This window comes from Schistocerca serialis, chromosome 4 (assembly GCF_023864345.2).
Source record: "Schistocerca serialis cubense isolate TAMUIC-IGC-003099 chromosome 4, iqSchSeri2.2, whole genome shotgun sequence".
In the NCBI taxonomy this organism is placed as follows: Eukaryota; Metazoa; Arthropoda; class Insecta; order Orthoptera; family Acrididae; genus Schistocerca; species Schistocerca serialis.
This window is the reverse complement of record NC_064641.1, coordinates 451,722,990-451,742,806: the sequence shown is the minus strand read 5'-3', so window position 1 is coordinate 451,742,806 and position 19,817 is coordinate 451,722,990. Positions and strand designations below refer to the sequence as shown.

General features: G+C 41.0%; 1 protein-coding gene across 1 annotated transcript in view; it reads right to left on the bottom strand.

Annotated features, from left to right (window-relative positions):
- LOC126474531 (gamma-aminobutyric acid receptor alpha-like) overlaps positions 1-19,817 on the bottom strand; it is a 192,281-nt gene that overhangs the window by 17,981 nt on the left and 154,483 nt on the right. The window contains exons 5-8 of the mRNA XM_050102002.1: positions 14,246-14,380; positions 14,001-14,153; positions 11,930-12,090; positions 11,632-11,787 (exon numbers count right to left, since the gene is read on the bottom strand). Of these exons, the coding sequence (XP_049957959.1) occupies positions 11,632-11,787; positions 11,930-12,090; positions 14,001-14,153; positions 14,246-14,380 (605 nt within the window). The remainder of the gene's footprint in view (positions 1-11,631; positions 11,788-11,929; positions 12,091-14,000; positions 14,154-14,245; positions 14,381-19,817) is intronic.

Here is a 19,817-nt window from a genome sequence, read left to right as displayed (position 1 = left end):
TCCTGCCGCCACTACCTAAACCTCACCCTGGGGGATGACCTGCATGGATGCGCTCGCGAAGCTGCAGGCCCCCTTGCCACATCACTCAGGACATCGAGAGGACAGCCCGCTCCTGTGACACTTGTGCGTTGGCGCTGCCAGTACCTCCACAACTATCCCCGCCTGGCCAACCCCGCAGCGCCCATGTGAGCGTGTCCATGTGGACTTTGCCTTCTTCTTCCTCAGAGATGTGGCTCGTTGTCATTGACTCACTTTCCAAATTTCCTTGCGTAGTTCGAATGTCAAATATGATAGCAACAGAGACAGTAAGCACCTTCCAGAAAATATTCGCCATTGTATCGGTCCAAGATACAACCATTTGGGGCAATGGCCACCAGTTTTCATCCAGTATGTTCAAGGATTTCTGCACTTGGAACGGCAGAACGCACCCGGTAAAGGAGCCATTCCACCCAGTCTCCAGTAGTCAAGGTGAGTGGATTACTCTCATCTTTATTTTGCCGACGTGGAAGATGCTTTAGCTGCACCCAAGGCCAACATCCCAATTCAGTTCCTGGCCTCCTACTGGACCACGCCGATTGAAGGATGCTCTCTGGTGGAACTGCTTTTTGGCTGCCGACGCTGTACCCTCTAGGACCTCCACAGGCCTGAAATACATCCATGAGAGCCAAGTGTCGCCCCTGCTACTAGGTGGGCACAGGGGTATGGGCTTACACCTTCGGGAGAGTCCCTGAATAGATACGAAATGTCATCAGAGCCACACACACGGCAGACGTGCACAGCGGACGCCACTAATGCCGTTCTGGCATGACACTCCAACCAGCTGCACCCACATTTAGCGACTTCCTCCACAAGATAACCACCACTGACCGTAGACCAGCTCTATACAAAATTAGATGCCTGGAAGACCTCAGGTTCAGCATCGTTGCAGCTGGTTCCCCACGGAATGGGATCTTTTCCCACCTTCAGCATCGCCGATTTCCAGCATGGAATCACAGACCACAATAATCCAGCATCAGCACCCCATCACTCCACCAAAACCAGAAGGCACAGTGACGCCAGAGATTGAGATGGAGAGCAGACATTTAGCTGATATGCCCACCAACACCTCCCCCTGTCAGTTTAGCGATCACGATACCAACAGGGACACTTCTGGCCCTACGGCCAGTTAAAAATGGATGGTGGAGACGTTGTATCTGTATCACCAGACAGCGAGGTCGACTTCCTGAAACATCCATTATTAACGACTCTTCCGGCGGCTAGTAACCAGTAAGAGGGGCCTGTGGACTCTCACTGGGGTCTTCTGGCCACTGACGTCATGCGGTAGACAAAACCCGAATGAAAGTCGTTTCAAATTTTGTTGTGCTCAAGTCTCCAATAAGACCGCATTTTCGTGACCTAGCTATTTACTGGATTTCAACTAGGCTTCGTTTTAGTGTAGTGTTCTACGGATTACTGAGGGATTTGCCTTACTCTGGAATCCATGGCTTATTCTCTTGGCGTCTTCTACAATTTACGAAGACTGAGTGCGGACTGTAATTGTGAAATATCAAGTGAATACAGTGCATCCATATTTTCTGTGTAATAAAGAGTGTGTTTCACAGTAGAAGGTGTAAAGAAGGCACATTTAGAAACCTATTAAAAGATTACGTATAGTGTGAACGAAAATTCTCAGTCAAGGACATTCTCTAAACAAGAACGTCTTCATCATATAAGGTACTTATGCAAACAAAATATATACTTTCTAAACCACGTCTATTTGATGAGATTATTCCTTCTGCTGGTTTTTACTCTTAGTTTCACTTATCTTCAAGCCCACAATAGTCTGCTGTGTTGAAAATGGTGTGATAGAAGGAAGGAAGGTTTATGTTTAACGTCCCATTCACAAGGTGGGATTGAGACAGATTACAAGTATACCTGTCCGTGTGTATTAACAGAGTAAATTAGAATAATATTGTAATATAAATGTAGTGAAATATGAATGAAAAGCTCTCAGGTGATAGTGTTGAAACACCATGACATTCCGACAAGTGTCATACTCATCTCCTGACGAAGGCCCGAGCAGTGGGAAAGTCTGTATTCAGGCGTGGTGTATTTCTGTTCGTAGTATGTTTATTCTTCTCTGTATAACGTGATGTATACTAATATCTGTTACGTCTATGGACAACAAACACCCGCAGGTGCAAAACGTTTAGTTCAAGGAAAGGGACATCCCTAATATCATTCGGTATAGTTGAAATGATATAATTGCCATGCTAATATAAAGTACTGACAGGTAAAAAGGCCTGAAATACGGTGTATATCATCAAGGTTATTCTAGACAAAGACCTGGATGGTTGTCATAAACTAGTCGCTGATTGTCTGTCGTCTTATGGCCGTAGGTTCACAACGAAATATAGCCGACCTGTGGTTATTTAGAAAAAACTGCTCGATTTGACGTCTGCTTCTTCGCTTTGACATTATGAGCTTGTTTTTCTCCACCCTGTAGATACGTAATATACAATTGATCAAATAATAGATAACACCTGAAGGTCTAGCTAACTTATAGAATCAGATAACGCAGAGAAAGGTATCAGTGACCTTAAGGCTGTGATAGCAACTATGGCTATCGGTATCACAAGGAATGTTAAGAAAATATTTTTGCTTAGCAAGTCAACAGGATACAAATTGCAGAGTATCTGAGTAATCAACAACAAATATTCAGCGCTGAGATCGAAAACGTGGAGCACAACTGGAAAAAATTCAATAGCGTCGTTTAATATGCCTTAGACAAGAAAATCTATGTTTCGAGCAAGGTCTTACAAAATAGGAAAGACGTACCGTAGTTTAAAAGCCGTGTTAGAAAATTTCTGTGGGGAAAAAAAGAGAGCTTTATCACTGAATTCGAGAGACGTCAAAACCTAGTGGACAAACCAAAGCTGGACGAAGGGAAAATGAGAGTAAAGATATGAATGAGACATGCGTTCAGCGACTTTGAAAGTAAAATTTTGTCAGTCGATCTGACTGAAACCCAAAAAGGTTTTTGTCTTACGTGAAACCAGTAAGCGGTTCGAAATCGTCTATTCGGCATCTCAGTGCCTATAAAGGCACCGAAACGGAAGATGATCGTGAGAAGGCCGAAATATTGATTTTGGTCTTCCGAAATTATTTCACCGCGGAAAAATTGTAATATGGTCCTTCCTTTCAGTAGTCGTATGAACATCGAAATGACAGATACTGAGAGAACCGATCGCGAAATACAAAAGCTACTACAATCGTTTAGTAGTGGAAAAGCATCAGAACAAGGTGCCACACCTATAAGACTGTATGAGGAGAATGTGAAAGAACTTGCTCTCCTTCTAAAAGCCGAGTACAATAGCTCCCTGGAGTAACGAAGGGTACCTACCGACTGGAAAAAGGCACAGGTCATTCCCTTTTTCAAGAAGGAACGTAGGACAGATGTACATAATTATGGGCCTACATCATTGACGTCAATCTATTGTAGAATTATGGAATATGTTTTATACTCAAGGATTGAGACGTTTTTGGAGAACAAAAATCTCCTCTACAAAAATCAGCATAGATTCCGCAAACAGAGATCTTGCGGAACTCCGCCCTCCTCCTCCAAGAAGATCGATAGCGCTGTAGGCAACGGCGGTCAGGTTGACACCGCGTTCCTTGTCTTCAGGAAGACGTTTGACACTGTCCCGCACTGCCATCTGATCAAAAACATACGAGCTCACCTTGTCGAACCAGATTTGCGACTAGGTTCATGACTTCCCTGCAGATAGAACTGAACACGTCGCTCTTAACGGAACAAAATCAAAAGCTGTAAAGGTAATCTTCGGAGTACCCAAGGAAGTGTGATAGGACCATTATTGTTTGCAACATAAATAAACGATCCAACAGAAAGAGTCGGAAGCTTTTTAAGATTTTACGCAGATGATGTTTCACTGTAAGAAAGTAGCAAAGCCAGAATGCAATATCGATTTGCAAAATAACCTACAGATGGTTGATAAATGGTGGAGTCTGCAGCAGTTGACCCTGAATGTAAATCAATGTAAATATTGTGCATATTTAAGAAAAGAAAACCACTACTGTACAACTACACTATTGATGACCAATTGCTGGAAGCAGTATATACCGGAGAACATCTAGGAGTAACTATCCAGAGCGACGTTAAATGGAATGACCACGTAAAACAAATAGTAGAAAGAATCTTAAGATTCTTAATGAAACGTAACTCATTCACGAAGGAAGCGGCTTGAGTATCGTAAACCGGGTATACTTTGACCGTCGTGGTTACTTTGACCACTCACACACCAAAAGTTTTACAGGTGTCTTCAGGTTTTCAGTTGAGTGTTTACATTATACTGTTTGGTGGTAAAATTTCATCAATATAAGCTAGATGGCGCCATATAGTGCCGATTTTCTTACGCAACAGTTGGTGAAGCTGTTGCAACTGAAGTTGTACGAGAAAATGTGTTTAAAACTGGTTGCGCAAAATCCATAGATATTTACCTGGAAAGCTATCGGCGTTTTCAACTATAGTACGTATGTTATTTGATCAATTCTCAAAACAGATCACTAACTAATTTCTTGTTCCCATGCACGTATGTGTCAGTACACAATGATGTGACAAAAGTAATGGAATACATCCCGTCGACCGGAGTGGCCGTGCGGTTCTAGGCGCTACAGTCAGGAGCTGAGCGACCGCTACGGTCGCAGGTTCGAATCCTGCCTCGGGCATGGATGTGTGTGATGTCCTTAGGTTGTTGTTGTGGTCTTCAGTCCTGAGACTGGTTTGATGCAGCTCTCCATGCTACTGTATCCTGTGCAAGCTTCTTCATCTCCCAGTACCTACTGCAACCTACATCCTTCTGAATCTGCTTAGTGTATTCATCTCTTGGTCTCCCTCTACGATTTTTACCCTCCACGCTGCCCTCCAATACTAAATTGGTGATCCCTCGATGTCTCAGAACATGTCCTACCAACCGATCCCTTCTTCTAGTCAAGTTGTGCCACAAGCTCCTCTTCTCCCCAATTGTATTCAGTACCTCCTCATTACTTATGTGATCTACCCATCTAATCTTCAGCATTCTTATGTAGCACCACATTTCGAAAGCTTCTATTCTCTTCTTGTCTAAACTATTTATTGTCCACGTTTCACTTCCATACATGGCTACACTCCATACAAATACTTTCAGAAACGTATTCCTGACATTTAAATCTATACTCGATGTTAACAAATTTTTCTTCTTCAGAAACGCTTTCCTTGCCATTGCCAGTCTACATTTTATATCCTCTCTACTTCGACCATCATCAGTTATTTTGCTCCCCAAAGAGCAAAACTCCTTTACTACTTTAAGTGTCTCATTTCCTAATCTAATTCCCTCAGCATCACCCGACATAATTCGAATACATTCCATTTTGCTCGTTTTGCTTTCGTTTATGTTCATCTTATACCCTTCTTTCAAGACACTGTCGATTCCGTTTAACTGCTCTTCCAAGTCCTTTGCTGTCTCTGACAGAATTACAATGTCCTTAGGTTAGTTAGGTTTAATTAGTTCTAAGTTCTAGGCGACTGATGACCTCAGAAGTTAAGTCGCATAGTGCTCAGAGCCATTTGAACCATTTTTTTGAATACCTACCAATACCGTTTCAGATCTCCTTTGGCCCGGTGTACTGCAGCAACTCGACGAGGCATGGACTCAACAACTCTTTGGAAGTTCCCTACGGAAATATTGAGCCATGCTACCTCTGTAGCCGTCATTAACTGCGAAAGTGTTTACGGTGCAGGATGTTGCGTACGAACCGAGCTGTCGATTATGTCCCTTAATTGTTGATGGGATTCATGTCAAGTGATCAGAGTGGCAAAATCATTCGCTCGAATTGTCCAGAATGTTCTTCAAACCAATTACGAACGGTCGTGGCCCGGTAACATGTTTGGGAACATGACGTCCACGTGACTGTAAATGGCCTCCAAGTAGTTATTTCCAGTCAGTGATCGGGACCGGGCGATGTGGCCGAGCGGTTCTAGGCGCTTCAGTCTGGAACCGCGCGACCGCTACGGTCGCAGGTTCGAATCCTGCCTCGGGCATGGATGTGTGTGATGTCCTTAGGTTAGTTAGGTTTAACTAGTTCTAAGTTCTAGGGGACTGATGACCTCAGATGTTAAGTCCCATAGTGCTCAGAGCCATTTGAATTTGAACCAGTCAGTGATCGCTTCAGCTGGACCAGAGGACCCAGTCCATTCCGTGTAAACGCAGCACACACCATTATGGAGCCATCACCAATTTGTACTGTGCCCTGTTGACAACTTCCGTCCATGGCTTCTTGAGGTCTGTGCCACATTCGAAACCTACCATCATCTCTTACCAACTGAAATCGGAGATCACCTGACCAAGCCGCGGTTTCCCAGTCGTCTAGTGACCAATCAATATAGTCACGAGCCCACGAGAGCCGATGGTACCAAAGGGACTTGAGTCAGTCGTCTGCTGCCAAATTTCGACGCTCTTTCCCAAAGGATACGTTCGTTGAACACCACACATTGATTTTTGGTGTTATTTCACGCAGTGTTGCTTGTCTGTTGGCGCTGACAATTCGACGCAAATGCCGTTGCTCTCGGTTGTTAACTGAAGGCCTTCGGCCACTGCATTGTCAGTGGCGAGAGGTAATGCCTGAAACTTGGTATTCTCGGCACGCTCTTGACACTGTGCATCTGGGAATACTGAATTCCCTACCGATTTTTGAATTGCAATGTCCCATGCGTCCAGCTCCAAGCACTACCGTTCCGTGTGTGAGGTAACGGGCGAGTTGTGGCGACCTGAATATATTTTAAGTTCGGAGTTGGTGTGGCCGCGCGGGCCCCTCGGCAGGCCGACCACGTGGTGCCGGACATTGGCCGGAGCACGAGGGGTAGCCCCAGCGTGTGGTCCAGGCTGATCGCATGACTGGGAATTCCATGTTGACGCTGTGACGAGGACTGTGCTTTGTGTCGATGAAGGAGATTTGTACACCGGGAGTGCCAAATATGGCGGACTTTGTGAAACCATAATAGCAGACATTTCACAGTTCATGTAGAAATTAATAATAGCCAGAGGAATCTTGATGCCTTAAAAAGAAACATGTGGATTACCACTATTTGCACGACGATTCTGATGGTGTAATCAGATTTTCAATATCTTTATTAGTTTAAAGTTTACTATGTGACTGTAAATCATACAAGTAACACCCAACAACGAATTTCCAAAATCTAAATGATTCATCCGATTTTGTCGATCGACGTGTCTTTAGACAGCTATTAGTGTAAACCTAAATCGGTATGAATTACTTGAGTAGTACATGCGTTATTGGAGATCAAAGTGGCTGATTACTATTAATCGCATCAGGCCATAAGTACTCCACAGTTACACGAAAAAACGGTAGCAGCATGCTTATAAATATATTTCTTCGTCTATGTCTTCGTTTATATCCGATATATACTATTCTTGAAGAAACTGGTCAAATATTTACTGTGTTTTGGAAAGCACAGAGACATTAGGCTACTGGCCTACTTTGTTTCTATTCTTTTGATACGTTTATTTAATTTGTTTATGTATTTAATAATGTGTGTTAGAGCGTGTTTATGGTGCAGCCGTAGGAATATTTATTTAATTTCAAGTTATTTAAATGTAAATCCAGTATTTTGTTTGTGTTTCAATATGTTTGTGAGTGTGCGTTGGCTTGGAGAAATGGTGAGAGCGCTCCAGCCAGTCACAGTGCTCGTTTAATGGGGAGACTGGATGGAAGTGGGGGAAGAGTGCTGGACAGGACAGAGGAGTGCTAGACGGGAAGCAGCAACGGGCGGGCGCACGAAAGACTTGGGGAGAGGAGCAGTTTTGCGCGTGGTCGCGGGAGATAAAAATATTCCATAGTGCCGACTTGCGCACTTGCGAGATTTCTGTGGCTTCTGCAGTGGACACGTAGTATGCGTTTAGAAGTGAACATCTCGCGAGCTATGTCGTTTTTCATAATTATTTACGTGAAGTAGGACTCTATTGTTTCCCTGTTATGCAACTTATATTTTATTTAATTGCTGGACCATCGACACCAATAAGTGTTTTGCAGTAATAAACGGCATTCTTAAAGGTACTTCTGCTATTGTGCCCATCATTTAAAGTCGTTAAAAATAGTACCTGCAGATTTTATTTAATTGCAGTCTTTCATTTATAAATTTCTAGGTTACATTCAAAATTCGCAATTGCCGAGTAATAGGAAGCTTCGACCATTCGATTCTGGTGTATGTTCAAATTGTATACTGTAGACTCAGCAGTATTTGGCTTGTAATGCGCCAACTACGTATCCTAGCCCCTACACAACGAAAACACCCAAAACTATTAATATTTCAACACTGAGTCTGAGGGTAAGTAGTTGAGAGCCACCTCATTTTTAATTTTTAAAGCCCGCACGCGTTCAAAGTCTGTTATTCCCTGTGGTGTGACCATGATGACGTCGGACACTTTTTCACACGAATTACTTGAGTGCAAACGACAGCTCCGCCAATGCATTGCCGTTTTATACCTTATCTTTGCGTTACTACCGCCATCTGTATACGTGCGTATCTTTTGTCACCTCAGTTCATTATTATTTCTGAGGTCATGTGCATGAATTTTCTGTTTCTTACTCTGTACACTAGTCATTGTTACCCTACGACTACAGATACACATTTGATTAATCCGTTCAGATGGTTCAAATGGCTCTGAGCGCTATGGGACTTAACAGCTATGGTCATCAGTCCCCTAGAACTTAGAACTATTTAAACCTAACTAACCTAAGGACATCACACACATCCATGCCCGAGGTAGGATTCGAACCTGCGACCGTAGCAGTCGCGCGGTTTCGGACTGAGCGCCTAGAACCGCGAGACCACCGCGGCCGGCGATTAATCCGTATTGCTGCCAATGTCAGTGTGGCATAAAGGAATACAAACATTAACGATCGCTATGCAGACAAAGACTCATTTGTAATTGTTAATGTACCTACAACTAAGAAAAAATAAAGTCAGTCATATAGTGATCAAATAGTAAGCTTTTGTGGTTCAGGCAGTGATTCACGTATATAATGTCATATATCTCTGGGAATAAGGAATGAAGTTTTCTTTGGTCACAAAAGCCAGATATCGACTTGATAAATCAAGAACAGATAACCTTAGTTCTAACTACATTGGATGTTTTGAAACGAAGTTTAGGTTTAAGATGGATGAAATTGAAGGTATTACGTTCAACTAAACTTGGAGCTATGTGTGTGGTACTCCAGCATAGTACCTTCCACTATATTTATAGTTTAGATGATGGATCACACTGTTTATGTACTGGACTAGGTTTTCTTTTTCTTTTAGTCTGGATCAGTGTTATTATTTTGAGGTGGTCAAAGTTACATTACGCTTTTGAAATACTGACCGCAAATGGAATAGTAGTTGACAGCAGCGGAGAAATTGTAGGCTGCTCAATGTATCCCCAAATCCACGCTACCCCTGACCACCTTCAATTCTTTCTGTTAGTTTCTTTTTCTTTTATAAAATGTATTGTACTAATTAATATGTAATTCTTCCATACATACCTGTGTTCACTACCGTAAATATCACAGGAATTAAAAAAAAAAACAGTCATGATAATCACATTTGAATCTGAAAATCGGTTAAAGTGTATCCTATTTACGATACTGTTCATCAATCTGGGACCCTTACCAGCAAGACTGATAGATTAAGCAGAGATTTAACGAAGAGCGGCGCGTTTCATGATAGGATTGTTTAGTCGGCGCGAGAGCGTTACAGAGATACTCATCGAACTCTAGTGGCAGACGATACAAAGAGGCCTGGAATTTTGAGAGAATGCTTTCCGGGAAGAATCTGACAAGATGTTATTTTCTCCCACATACATCTCGCGAAATGATCACGATGAAAAAGATCGAAAAATTAGAGCTAACACAGAGGTTTACCAACTTTACTCTTCCCATGCGCTATCTGCGAGTGGAAGAGGGAAGGGGTAACCAGAGGTACCGGGAGTACCCTCCGCCACACACCGTTAGGTGGCTTGCGGAGTACTGATGTATATGTAGAAGGGCCATCCTGTGAATTTGTTTAATAACCGACTGGGAATACTGCGAAGACTAAACAAAGAGCTCTATGTTTCTTCGATCAACAAAAGCACGTGCATGCTTTGCAGGAATACGCACTAACATCAAAATCGACGAGAATGGGTATAAAGCTCGAAACGTTCGACTTACTGTTTTCTTCAGTAAGTATCACCCCACTGGTAATTTCGGTTATACATCGGTGCTTGGTACATCGCTTCAGCTTAACTTCCAAGAAATAGCAAATTCAGATAAATACATCATCTGAATAGCACATCTTCAAAACTTTGGGAAGTAACTGCGCCATGCAGTTAGTTTAAGGACTATAATAGCAACAAACTGTCACAACTTCGACAACTTCATAATTTGTACGATATGTGCACTCACAGTTGTCTGTATTTCACTTAGCTCTAAGACTGTGGCCGGCCGCGGTGGTCTAGCGGTTCTAGGCGTTCAGTCCGGAACCGCGCGACTGCTACCGTCGCAGGTTCGAATCCTGCCTCGGGCATGGATGTGTGTGATGTCCTTAGGTTAGTTAGGTTTAAGCAGTTCTAAGTTCTAGGGGACTGATGACCACAGATGTTAAGTCCCATAGTGCTCAGAGCCATTTGAACCATCTAACACTGTGAACTGGCGTCTACGTAGTACTGCTATGCGAGCATGTAAATGGAGGGAATGCTGTATCTTTCGATAGTTTCCATCTATATTTCGGAAAGCTATCCTTGCTGTTATTTTTATCAGTGATCTTTCCTCTTCTGCCTAGCCTTTCCCATACTTCCTGTAGTTACCGAGGTAACATCTGTGGACTCGCGAACCGTGTCATTTTTGGCAGCACGTGGAATTATCCTGTGAATATGCGCATTTACCTGGCTGGAATGTTTCATACAGCCAGTAAGGCTGGAAACCAATCCACGTGGTTTAAATATGTGGAACGTAACTGAAAAGTATTCTGTGTTAAACGAAACTTGTAATTTTTTTAGGGTTTCTTGTCATTTAAAAGAATTTTAGTTCTCCGAAAGTTAACTGAATTTGGAAATTAATGTATGCAAAAATATAGACACTTATGCTAACATATTGTTTGGAGGTGGAGGGTGTCGTAACCCCCAAGATCCCCCACCGTCCTCCTTTGGGTCCAAGTTTGATCATTATTGTACACGTCAGTTCCTGTGGTTCTTTTAGGCTCCTTCCTTCATAACATATTAAAAACAATGTTACACTAGAAAATCGGCTTTAAAACTGAAACCAAGGTCGTATGCAATAAATGTTTATGACTATAGTCAGAAGTGTCCATTATATAATGATAGTGATGTGTCAACAGGAATTCATAGACAAGTAACATAAAAATAATGGTAAATTAGAACTGCTGGTTTTCTATTTTATTTGCTACTGATGGCCTACAGATGGGCCTTATATAGAGTTTCTGATTGCACTGTATGATGCACTAACGCGCTGGCAACAACGTTAAAAAAATTTTCAACATATTGCCACAAAGTAATATTGCTGGTCACAGGTGGGTCCAGGTGGTCGGTAGGGTGTTCTTACGTTGTAGATCGGGCAGATGAGCGAGCTGCGTCTGCGGCCGGTGCGCATAGCCGGACTGTTCTCTACCGGCTCCGGTGATGGTGAGAAGGTCTCTTCGAAGGGCCCCTCGATATCTTCCCATTCTTCTTCGTCCACGGGAATTTCACCGCTACCAACCTGAAGAATATGAGGGACGAAGATGTTACTGTAAGGAATTTGCCAAATGTGAGACCACTGGTTAATTGTGAGAACAACGCCACTGCAGCTACCAAATACAGCGATTCTCAGATAGTGGTATGGAGAGGACGAGCGCTCCCACCTTTGTGAAGTAGTGGACCCCTGCGAACTCGAGCAGGGTGGCTATGCAGTAGAAGAAGCTCATCAAGAGGAACCAGTCGAGCGCCGTGGCGTAGCGGACCTTGGGCAGGTCGGTCCGGCTGTCCAGGCTGATGGTGGACAGCGTCAGCACGGTGGTGATACCTGGGGAGGCCGAACACAGGGTTCTCAAGTTCAGGCACCAGCCCTAGCTTCTCAATATCTTAAATACAATTTTTGGTTAATCGTTTCAGCAGAGCGAAAATAACACTCTGTAGAAATTACAGAATGGAGTATTGTCAGAAGTTTCATAGCCAAATGAAGGGTGGGTAATGGTCATCAGCGAGGATCTGATTTCGCAAAAGAGATTTAATTACTTGAAACTAATCGGTATAATTGAAGAAAACTTAATTAGTGCTTTGAGGGAAAATTCTTCCTTTCACGATGAAAAAATAAAAAAATAAATATGAAATTACAGCACAAATCATACTTTTCTGCTTCCTCTTGATCTCTGTACTTTTAATAACAATACCGATCCATTTTGATATACATTATATTTCGTGCTTTTTGAACAAAACCTGGAAATTTAAATGAAAATGTTTGAAAACAAAAGAACGGTCAAAAGCTCGTGACGCTGTATGTCTAAAAGTAAGAAATAAAATAGATAAGAGAAATATTTGACGTGCCTTTGAATGGTACTCGAAATCATAATCCACCAGGCAAATATTCTCTACTACTTTTTTAAAATTCAAAGTTACACATTGAATTTTAAATTATCAATCGCCACTCCATTTGTTGTACGCGATTTCGAGGGTCTTTCACATGTTCCCGTAATCTATTTCATTTATTACTTTTACATTAATCCCTTCACAAAGCATTTGACTCTTCTTTTCAGATATTTTTTATCATTCTCTTCTATCAGTTTGTTGAAAAACTTCCTCTTCTGTACACAGGCCTCCTCTTCTACACAACAGATACCGGCGTAGTCGTTATCAGTTATTCTAATGGGACGTGCCCTTTTTGTGATAAAGGATTTGTTGGAATTCTACAAAGGGTGGTCAGAAACAGACCGAAATGCTTTTAAGGGTGTTGCGACGATTCCAAGTTAAATAGCATTCAAGTTAGCCAATTAGGCCTTTGCGCACGCAAATTCAAGTGGCACGCCAGAGACGTTGTCGTCAAACTATTCTTCGTTTCGTTTCCGACAACCGTACGAGAGAATGATACAAAAATTGGACATGGGACGAAGTAAGGATCGAACCCGAGTCAAAGGCTGAACAATTTCGTGCTCTATCATCTACGCTATGACAGCAACTGTCGTTTCCTACAATCGAACGAGAGAATGATTCAAAAATTGGACATGGGACGAAGTAAGGATCGAACCCGAGTCAAAGGCTGAACAATCTCGTGCTCTATCATCTACGCTATGACAGCAACTGGCACTAATTGTGTCTGGCGGGCACCTTGAATCTGCGCGCGCAGCCGGGGCACCTTGAATCTGCGCGCGCAGCCGCCTAATTGGCTAACTTCAACGCTAATTAGCTCGGAAATGGCGCGATGTACCGAATTTTTTCTTAACAATTATGTCGCAGCACAACCTCCTCTGTAACAGTCTTACAAGCTTCTCAGACTGTTTCCGACCGCCATGTAAATGTGCAACTGTGATGATTATGCAATATGTGGTTTTATATGTCAGAAATAGTTATGACATTGAGCAATGTTAATCTTTTCATTCCGAGAAGGTAGTGAATTATCGAAACCGGTAATAGTAATAAAGAAGATTGATACAGCTCTGTAGCATGGATTTTATACGTGACAAAGTGCAAGAAAAATTATGCACGTTCATTGGGATTGACGGTCTTCTATTTGAACAATTGCTATGAGCAAAGTCGTTGTTGTAAGGTGTACGCTATTTATGTCAATAGGAAACTTTATATTAAATTCTGACCAGTAGCCTCTTATCTCAAAATAATCAGAATCTTCTACCATATGCATAGTTCTGACCCCAAAGGTTTGCAACACTTTAACTACAATTATTTTGAGAGATATCTCAGCACAATTATTATGAGTATTACCCAGTCCAACTCTATCACTAGTTGCTTCTCGATGTATCCAGAAGGATACCCACGAGAGAACCACTATCAGGATGCAAGGTACGTAGACTTGTATCAGGAAATAGCCTGTGTGCCGCTGGAGATTGAAGTTCACTTGGAGGACGGAGAACTCTCCTGCAAACAAAAACAGTTTGCTGCGGCCACTATCCGTAATGCTTTGAAAAGTCTGAAACTCAGACGAATGTTTGTGAGAGGGTGTTAGCGACCTTCTCGCCGCTTGTAGGTGAGGTTCCTCTGCGGGTTCCCCATGAGGTCGAACTGGGAGAGCGCCATGCCGGCCACGAAGCTGACGCTGCCCTCCGACTGCCACTGGTACACCAGGTGCCTCGTCGTGTAAGCATCTGCAACAGCAAGGGTGAGCACGCTCTTTGCCATCGCTTCATCACGTGCTTAAAAATTCGATAGGTAACATGCATTGGACATTTCTAAAAACGTTATTTACAGATGTTGTACAGACAAAGACAGTTATAAGAAACAGGTGCGAAGAAATTGTAGGCAGCAGAAGAAACATTGCAGCTGATCGACGAAACAAGAAAATATAACAATGATCAGGAAAAGATGGGAATACAGCAATTTAAGACACTCAGAAATGAAATGAATATGAAGTGCAGGGAAGCGAAAGGGTTGCAGATAAAAAGATGAACAACTCGAAAAAGAAGTGTCCGAAGCACAGATTTAACATAAAGGTAAGTCAAAATAACTTCCGGAGATTTTAATAGCAAAGTCGTCAACGTTAAAAGGGCAAAAGCAATTCCACTACTTAACGCAGACAATATAGCAGATATGTGGAAGAGGTACATCGAAGATATTTCATATCTCAGAATAATCATTTTAGGTTCCCGTACTGTTTATAAAATTTTGATCCTGAAGATTTCACATATCCAGCGTATTCTATTACATCCATTAAAGTTATACAGTGACGGCACATTTAAAACACACGTCAAAACCTGAGGTAGGACTGGAACCCGTGACCACTTTACAAGGCGGTGGACATTACCACCATCCTCTCCTCTCTCATACTCCTCATGCTTATTGTTGGTGTGGTCATCGGTCCTTAGGCTGGTTTGGCGCAGTAGTCTATTCTTTCACTTTTATCGCTTGTCACCTATCCTTTCCATTTTAGCACATTTGCCGCATCGTACATTATAAACGACCTGCCTTACGTACTGATATCTAGGATTGCCACTGCAGTTATCACCTTCCATTTGTTCAATTAAATTTTCACCAGTGATGATTTTCTATCTTCATTTAATTATATTTCTTATTAAAAGTTTTGGCCGGCCGGTGTGGCCGAGCGGTTCTAGGCGCTTCAGTCTGGAACCGCGCGACCGCTACGGTCGCAGGTTCGAATCCTGCCTCGGGCATGGCTGTGTGTGATGTCCTTAGGTTGGTTGGGTTTAAGTAGTTCTAAGTTCTAGGGGACTGATGACTTCAGATGTTAAGTCCCATAGTGCTCAGAGCCATTTGAACCATTTATTAAACGTTTCCTCTCGTTGACCGATTGCAGGACGTCTTCATTCCTTACTCGAACATTCCATCTAAGCTGCAAGTACAGATTTTCATTAATCTTCTTGTTGTCTCGAGATCTATATTTTTGGTTGATATCAGTTGTGTCTTTTTGAAATAAGTCATATTGTCTCGTATAATCCTAGTTACTACGTATTTCATGGATCTTATTTCTTTATCCATCGGCTTCTGTGATTAGCAAAAGTATTTCAACTCTGCAAGAGGTTTTCCAAGATGAAAATTTAGCTATCCAGCTTGCTCTATTGCTCACCAAATTATCTTAGTTTTTTTGGTTTATACGCATATTATTGCCATAAACAAGCGTACCTACCCACAGTTTCTGTTAACTTTCGGCGATCCATCGAAATAGTCTTTTGTTTCCACATCACCTCTTCAACATAACAATTAAATATCAGTGACGAGAAATGATGATCTTGTCCTATAGCTGTTTTCATTTGGGCCTGTCCTGTCGTTCCATTAGTACTCGCCAGTCCAATCTCTTTCGCACAAAATAACAGATTATCTTTTCATCACTGTATCTGATACCACACTGACGAGGAGCTGAAAATACTCATATTTGCTTTCATTCAACATTATCAAAAGCCTTCTCCAAATCTACTAATGTAATGTACGTTTCCGTGTCTTTTTTTCTAATCTGCCTTCTATTAATAGCCGCAGAGCTATAATTGCTTCTCTAATACCCCTGCCTCTCCTAGACCTGAACTGATCCTCTCCTGATCTACATTCAGTTTTCCTTCCCTGTCTTGGCTAAAGTATTCCTGTGGAATTTTTGATGCAATACTTCACTAATACTCGATACTGTTCTTATTCATGCGATCCCCAGTTTTATAAATCTCATTTACATGCTAATATTGTTTTTGCTCAACCGATTAGCCTTATAACCATGAGAATAAACATTTTTAAAACACAAAGCAAATCATTTACTCTCCCCCAACCATCATCTTACTCAACGTCCTAATTCTGAATTGTACTAATTTCTTATGGGCTGCTGTAACGTTTCTCCAAGTATTGATTTCATCTTCTCCCTTTATTTTCTGCTTCAGCCAACTACACATCTCTAATGACTGCGACTGTACTACTTAAAGTAACTGAATATTATTCTATTAACAAGATCAATGTTATCCTTCTTAATTTTGTAATCACTGCATAACATATTTTCACTATTTCCTCTTTTTTTAAAGTTTTCTCCATGATCAGTTACTTTCATTTCTGAATGACCGATATTATGGTCACTTTCAACCCTTTTCTGTTTTCTTTGTTTCTTCGCTAATTCCAGTTAGTCATCCGTCATCCATGGGTAGCTGTTTCAATTATAGCACCTATTCTGCTGCATTTACCATGCTCTTTTACGGGAATTATATTGTTTTTCCATACCAGTAGCTCCTGTAAGTGACATTCTTCTTTTGTCATATATTATTCCAATGCATTCGAAATCTTGATTCTTCCTGCTTATCTAGGTGCCAAATTATCGGCTGCTTTCTCTATACCATATTAAATGTCAACTAAACTTCATTAGTACTGGATTATGGTCAATTACGACGTCAGTACCTGGATAACTGTTCCAGTTCTTAATTTGGTTACAGAATCTTTTTTTTAACAAAGTGCAGTCACTCCGATATTTTCTTTGATCCCCTTACATGCCTACTTCCTTCTCAACGCGCTCTCGATAAAGATGTTCGTAACAAGTAACACAGCACAAAATTCTATTAATACGTCTTCCATCTCACTTCACTTATCGAGGCCGAACTCTCTCGGTATTTTCTTTGTCCTATCTTTACCGACAACTGCATTCGTTCTTCCGTTATGACTGTATTCTTGTCTATTTTAACATATTTGAGAAGCTAATTAATATCATCACACATTTCTTCAGTTTCATACGTTTCTAAGCCCGAAACATATGTCTTGAGCTTCAGCGACAATCTTTTTGTAACCGTTTATGACTCACTGAAGATTGAGTAAACGAAGAACTCAATAATAAATATATTTTATTCTTATGTGCTGAATTTCTGGAAATAATTTATTTTCAGTTGGTAACCACTGTAAGTTAAAATTGTGCTGTTTGAAACTAAACTGGAGAAAGATCGTGGAACATAGTGGAATTTTTTATTTAGTCTGGCAAGAGTAATGGCTATAAAACGATAAATAATACAGAATTTTAAGGAGTATAAGTGCAAACACAAGTTAATGAAATTTCAGGATTTAGAATGGAATAGATTAATCGATAGCCATATGTTGTAGTATAAATTTCGAAAGAATACAATTCCTGTCTGTTAGACCTTTCATAATTTTTTGTGCAAAAAACTGAAAATAATAGTATTTAAAAGAGCGACATGAATAAGAAGTGTCAATTGTGCTGCTGCTGCTACAATTGCGAAGAATATTACTTTTACTTCAGAAGCTGCCCTTTCGTGTATGGTGCGACATGTTTTTCTGCTGCTATTTTAGTCCAGTGCATCAACAGGGCTCGGTTTCCAGTATTGTTATTGTTTTCATGTCATGGTTTGCAGAAAGATTTTGATCTGTAAGTGAAAAACAGTTTGTGCAGAGATGCTGCCAATATCTTAGTTGGCGAAAAAGGAGTTTCAGTCACAAGAGTTTTTGAACAACTGCATGATTCCACACTGAACTAGCAGTACCGTGTGCAAGACTTCCTTAAATTTGCGTTGCAGAACGATACTTCCAATATAAACGGTTTTTAAGAATAGACACTACAATAGAATTCTGAACGATATCCATTCTTTATACTTGCATAAAACAGAGGTACAGTGAAGAGGAACGTGCTATGAGACACGGATTTAAAACTGTTCAGCTTGGAGTGGCGATGACTTACTAAAAACAATCAAAGATGAAACATCTCAGTTTCAAACGAAAGAGTATAACTTAGTCATACCCGTGATTACATCAGACATCCGATTGTAACATAACTATTATGAACCACTTCTAGAGAGTAGAATAAGAAACAGATTTCTTTCTTTCTACTGAAAATGAAACTGTTACTTGTCTTGATGAAATGGGCATCAAATTACCTTGCACATTCTTATGATTTTTATAAATAAACTAAGAAGCGAGTACAGGTATTTGCAACCTTGCTAAAAAGATAAGACTTGGTACAGGAAAGTAATGCAATGCATTTTTTGAACAGAAATTTAATTCTTGGGTGATATTATGAATAGTTTAGAAGTTAGCAGCTTGGAGAATTTTGAGTTAAGATGTTGGCGTGCAAAAGTGTCAAAACTTCATTTGCTATAGAATTACAACTGTTTGTGCTATGCATAAAAGAGAATTCACAGAAATGATCCAATCCAATTTACTCATGCAAATATTTTAAACTAAATTTTCAAAAATCCTACTATACACATTTGAGCTCTCTTTACACCATTGCATGTAACGTCTCAAAGCACCCTTAAATCTGGTACTCAGCAGCTACTAAAAGCATTCAGCAGCCAAGATGACATAAATATTTCTTTATTTAAGGGGAGTTAGAACGGAAAAAAATTGTTCACATTTTCGGATTTTTATCTCATTATAAAATTTGCAATTTTCCGAATAAAATGATATATTCACATCACATATAAATTCACATGGGAAGTATTTTATTTTATTTTTTTAAATATAATCTACACCAGTTGACAATGTTAAAATTTTTACTTGGGTTACTTCAAGATCTAATAAAATCTGTAATTTTTTATACAGAAGGCTGTGGATTGCTGTGTTATAAAGGTTAACAGTGTTGGTCATGTCCAGAAGAGGATGGGCACCGGGTTGAGGGAGTTGAAACAAAGTTTGAGAGACAAGAAACTTTCTGATGATAAAACCATAAGAGGCGGGCTGACAGACATAATGATTGATGAACTTCAGCAGAAATTTCGTATGGCCATTAGAAATAATACTGAGGATTTGTTGAAGCACGCAGTATGGGCTACCTTCTTCAATAGACTGTCAACTGATGAAAAACCAGTACACCACCTTTGCCCTCCTGGACCTGATTCATGGTGCAATTACCGCAATGCCCAGTACTCAAACAGTTCACACAGCCATAAACATTCCATCCCAGCAGCAGTCATGGATATCATAAAACCTATTTACAGAGAACTAGCAAATCCCGAATTACTGAAGAAGTGTCTGCATGGTCAGACTCAAAATCCCAATGAGTCGTTCAATAATCTTGTATGGACTCACTTACTAAAAAATGGGTTTCACACGATCGTCTTTTTCGAAACCCATGCTGATTCCTACAGAGTAGATTTCTAG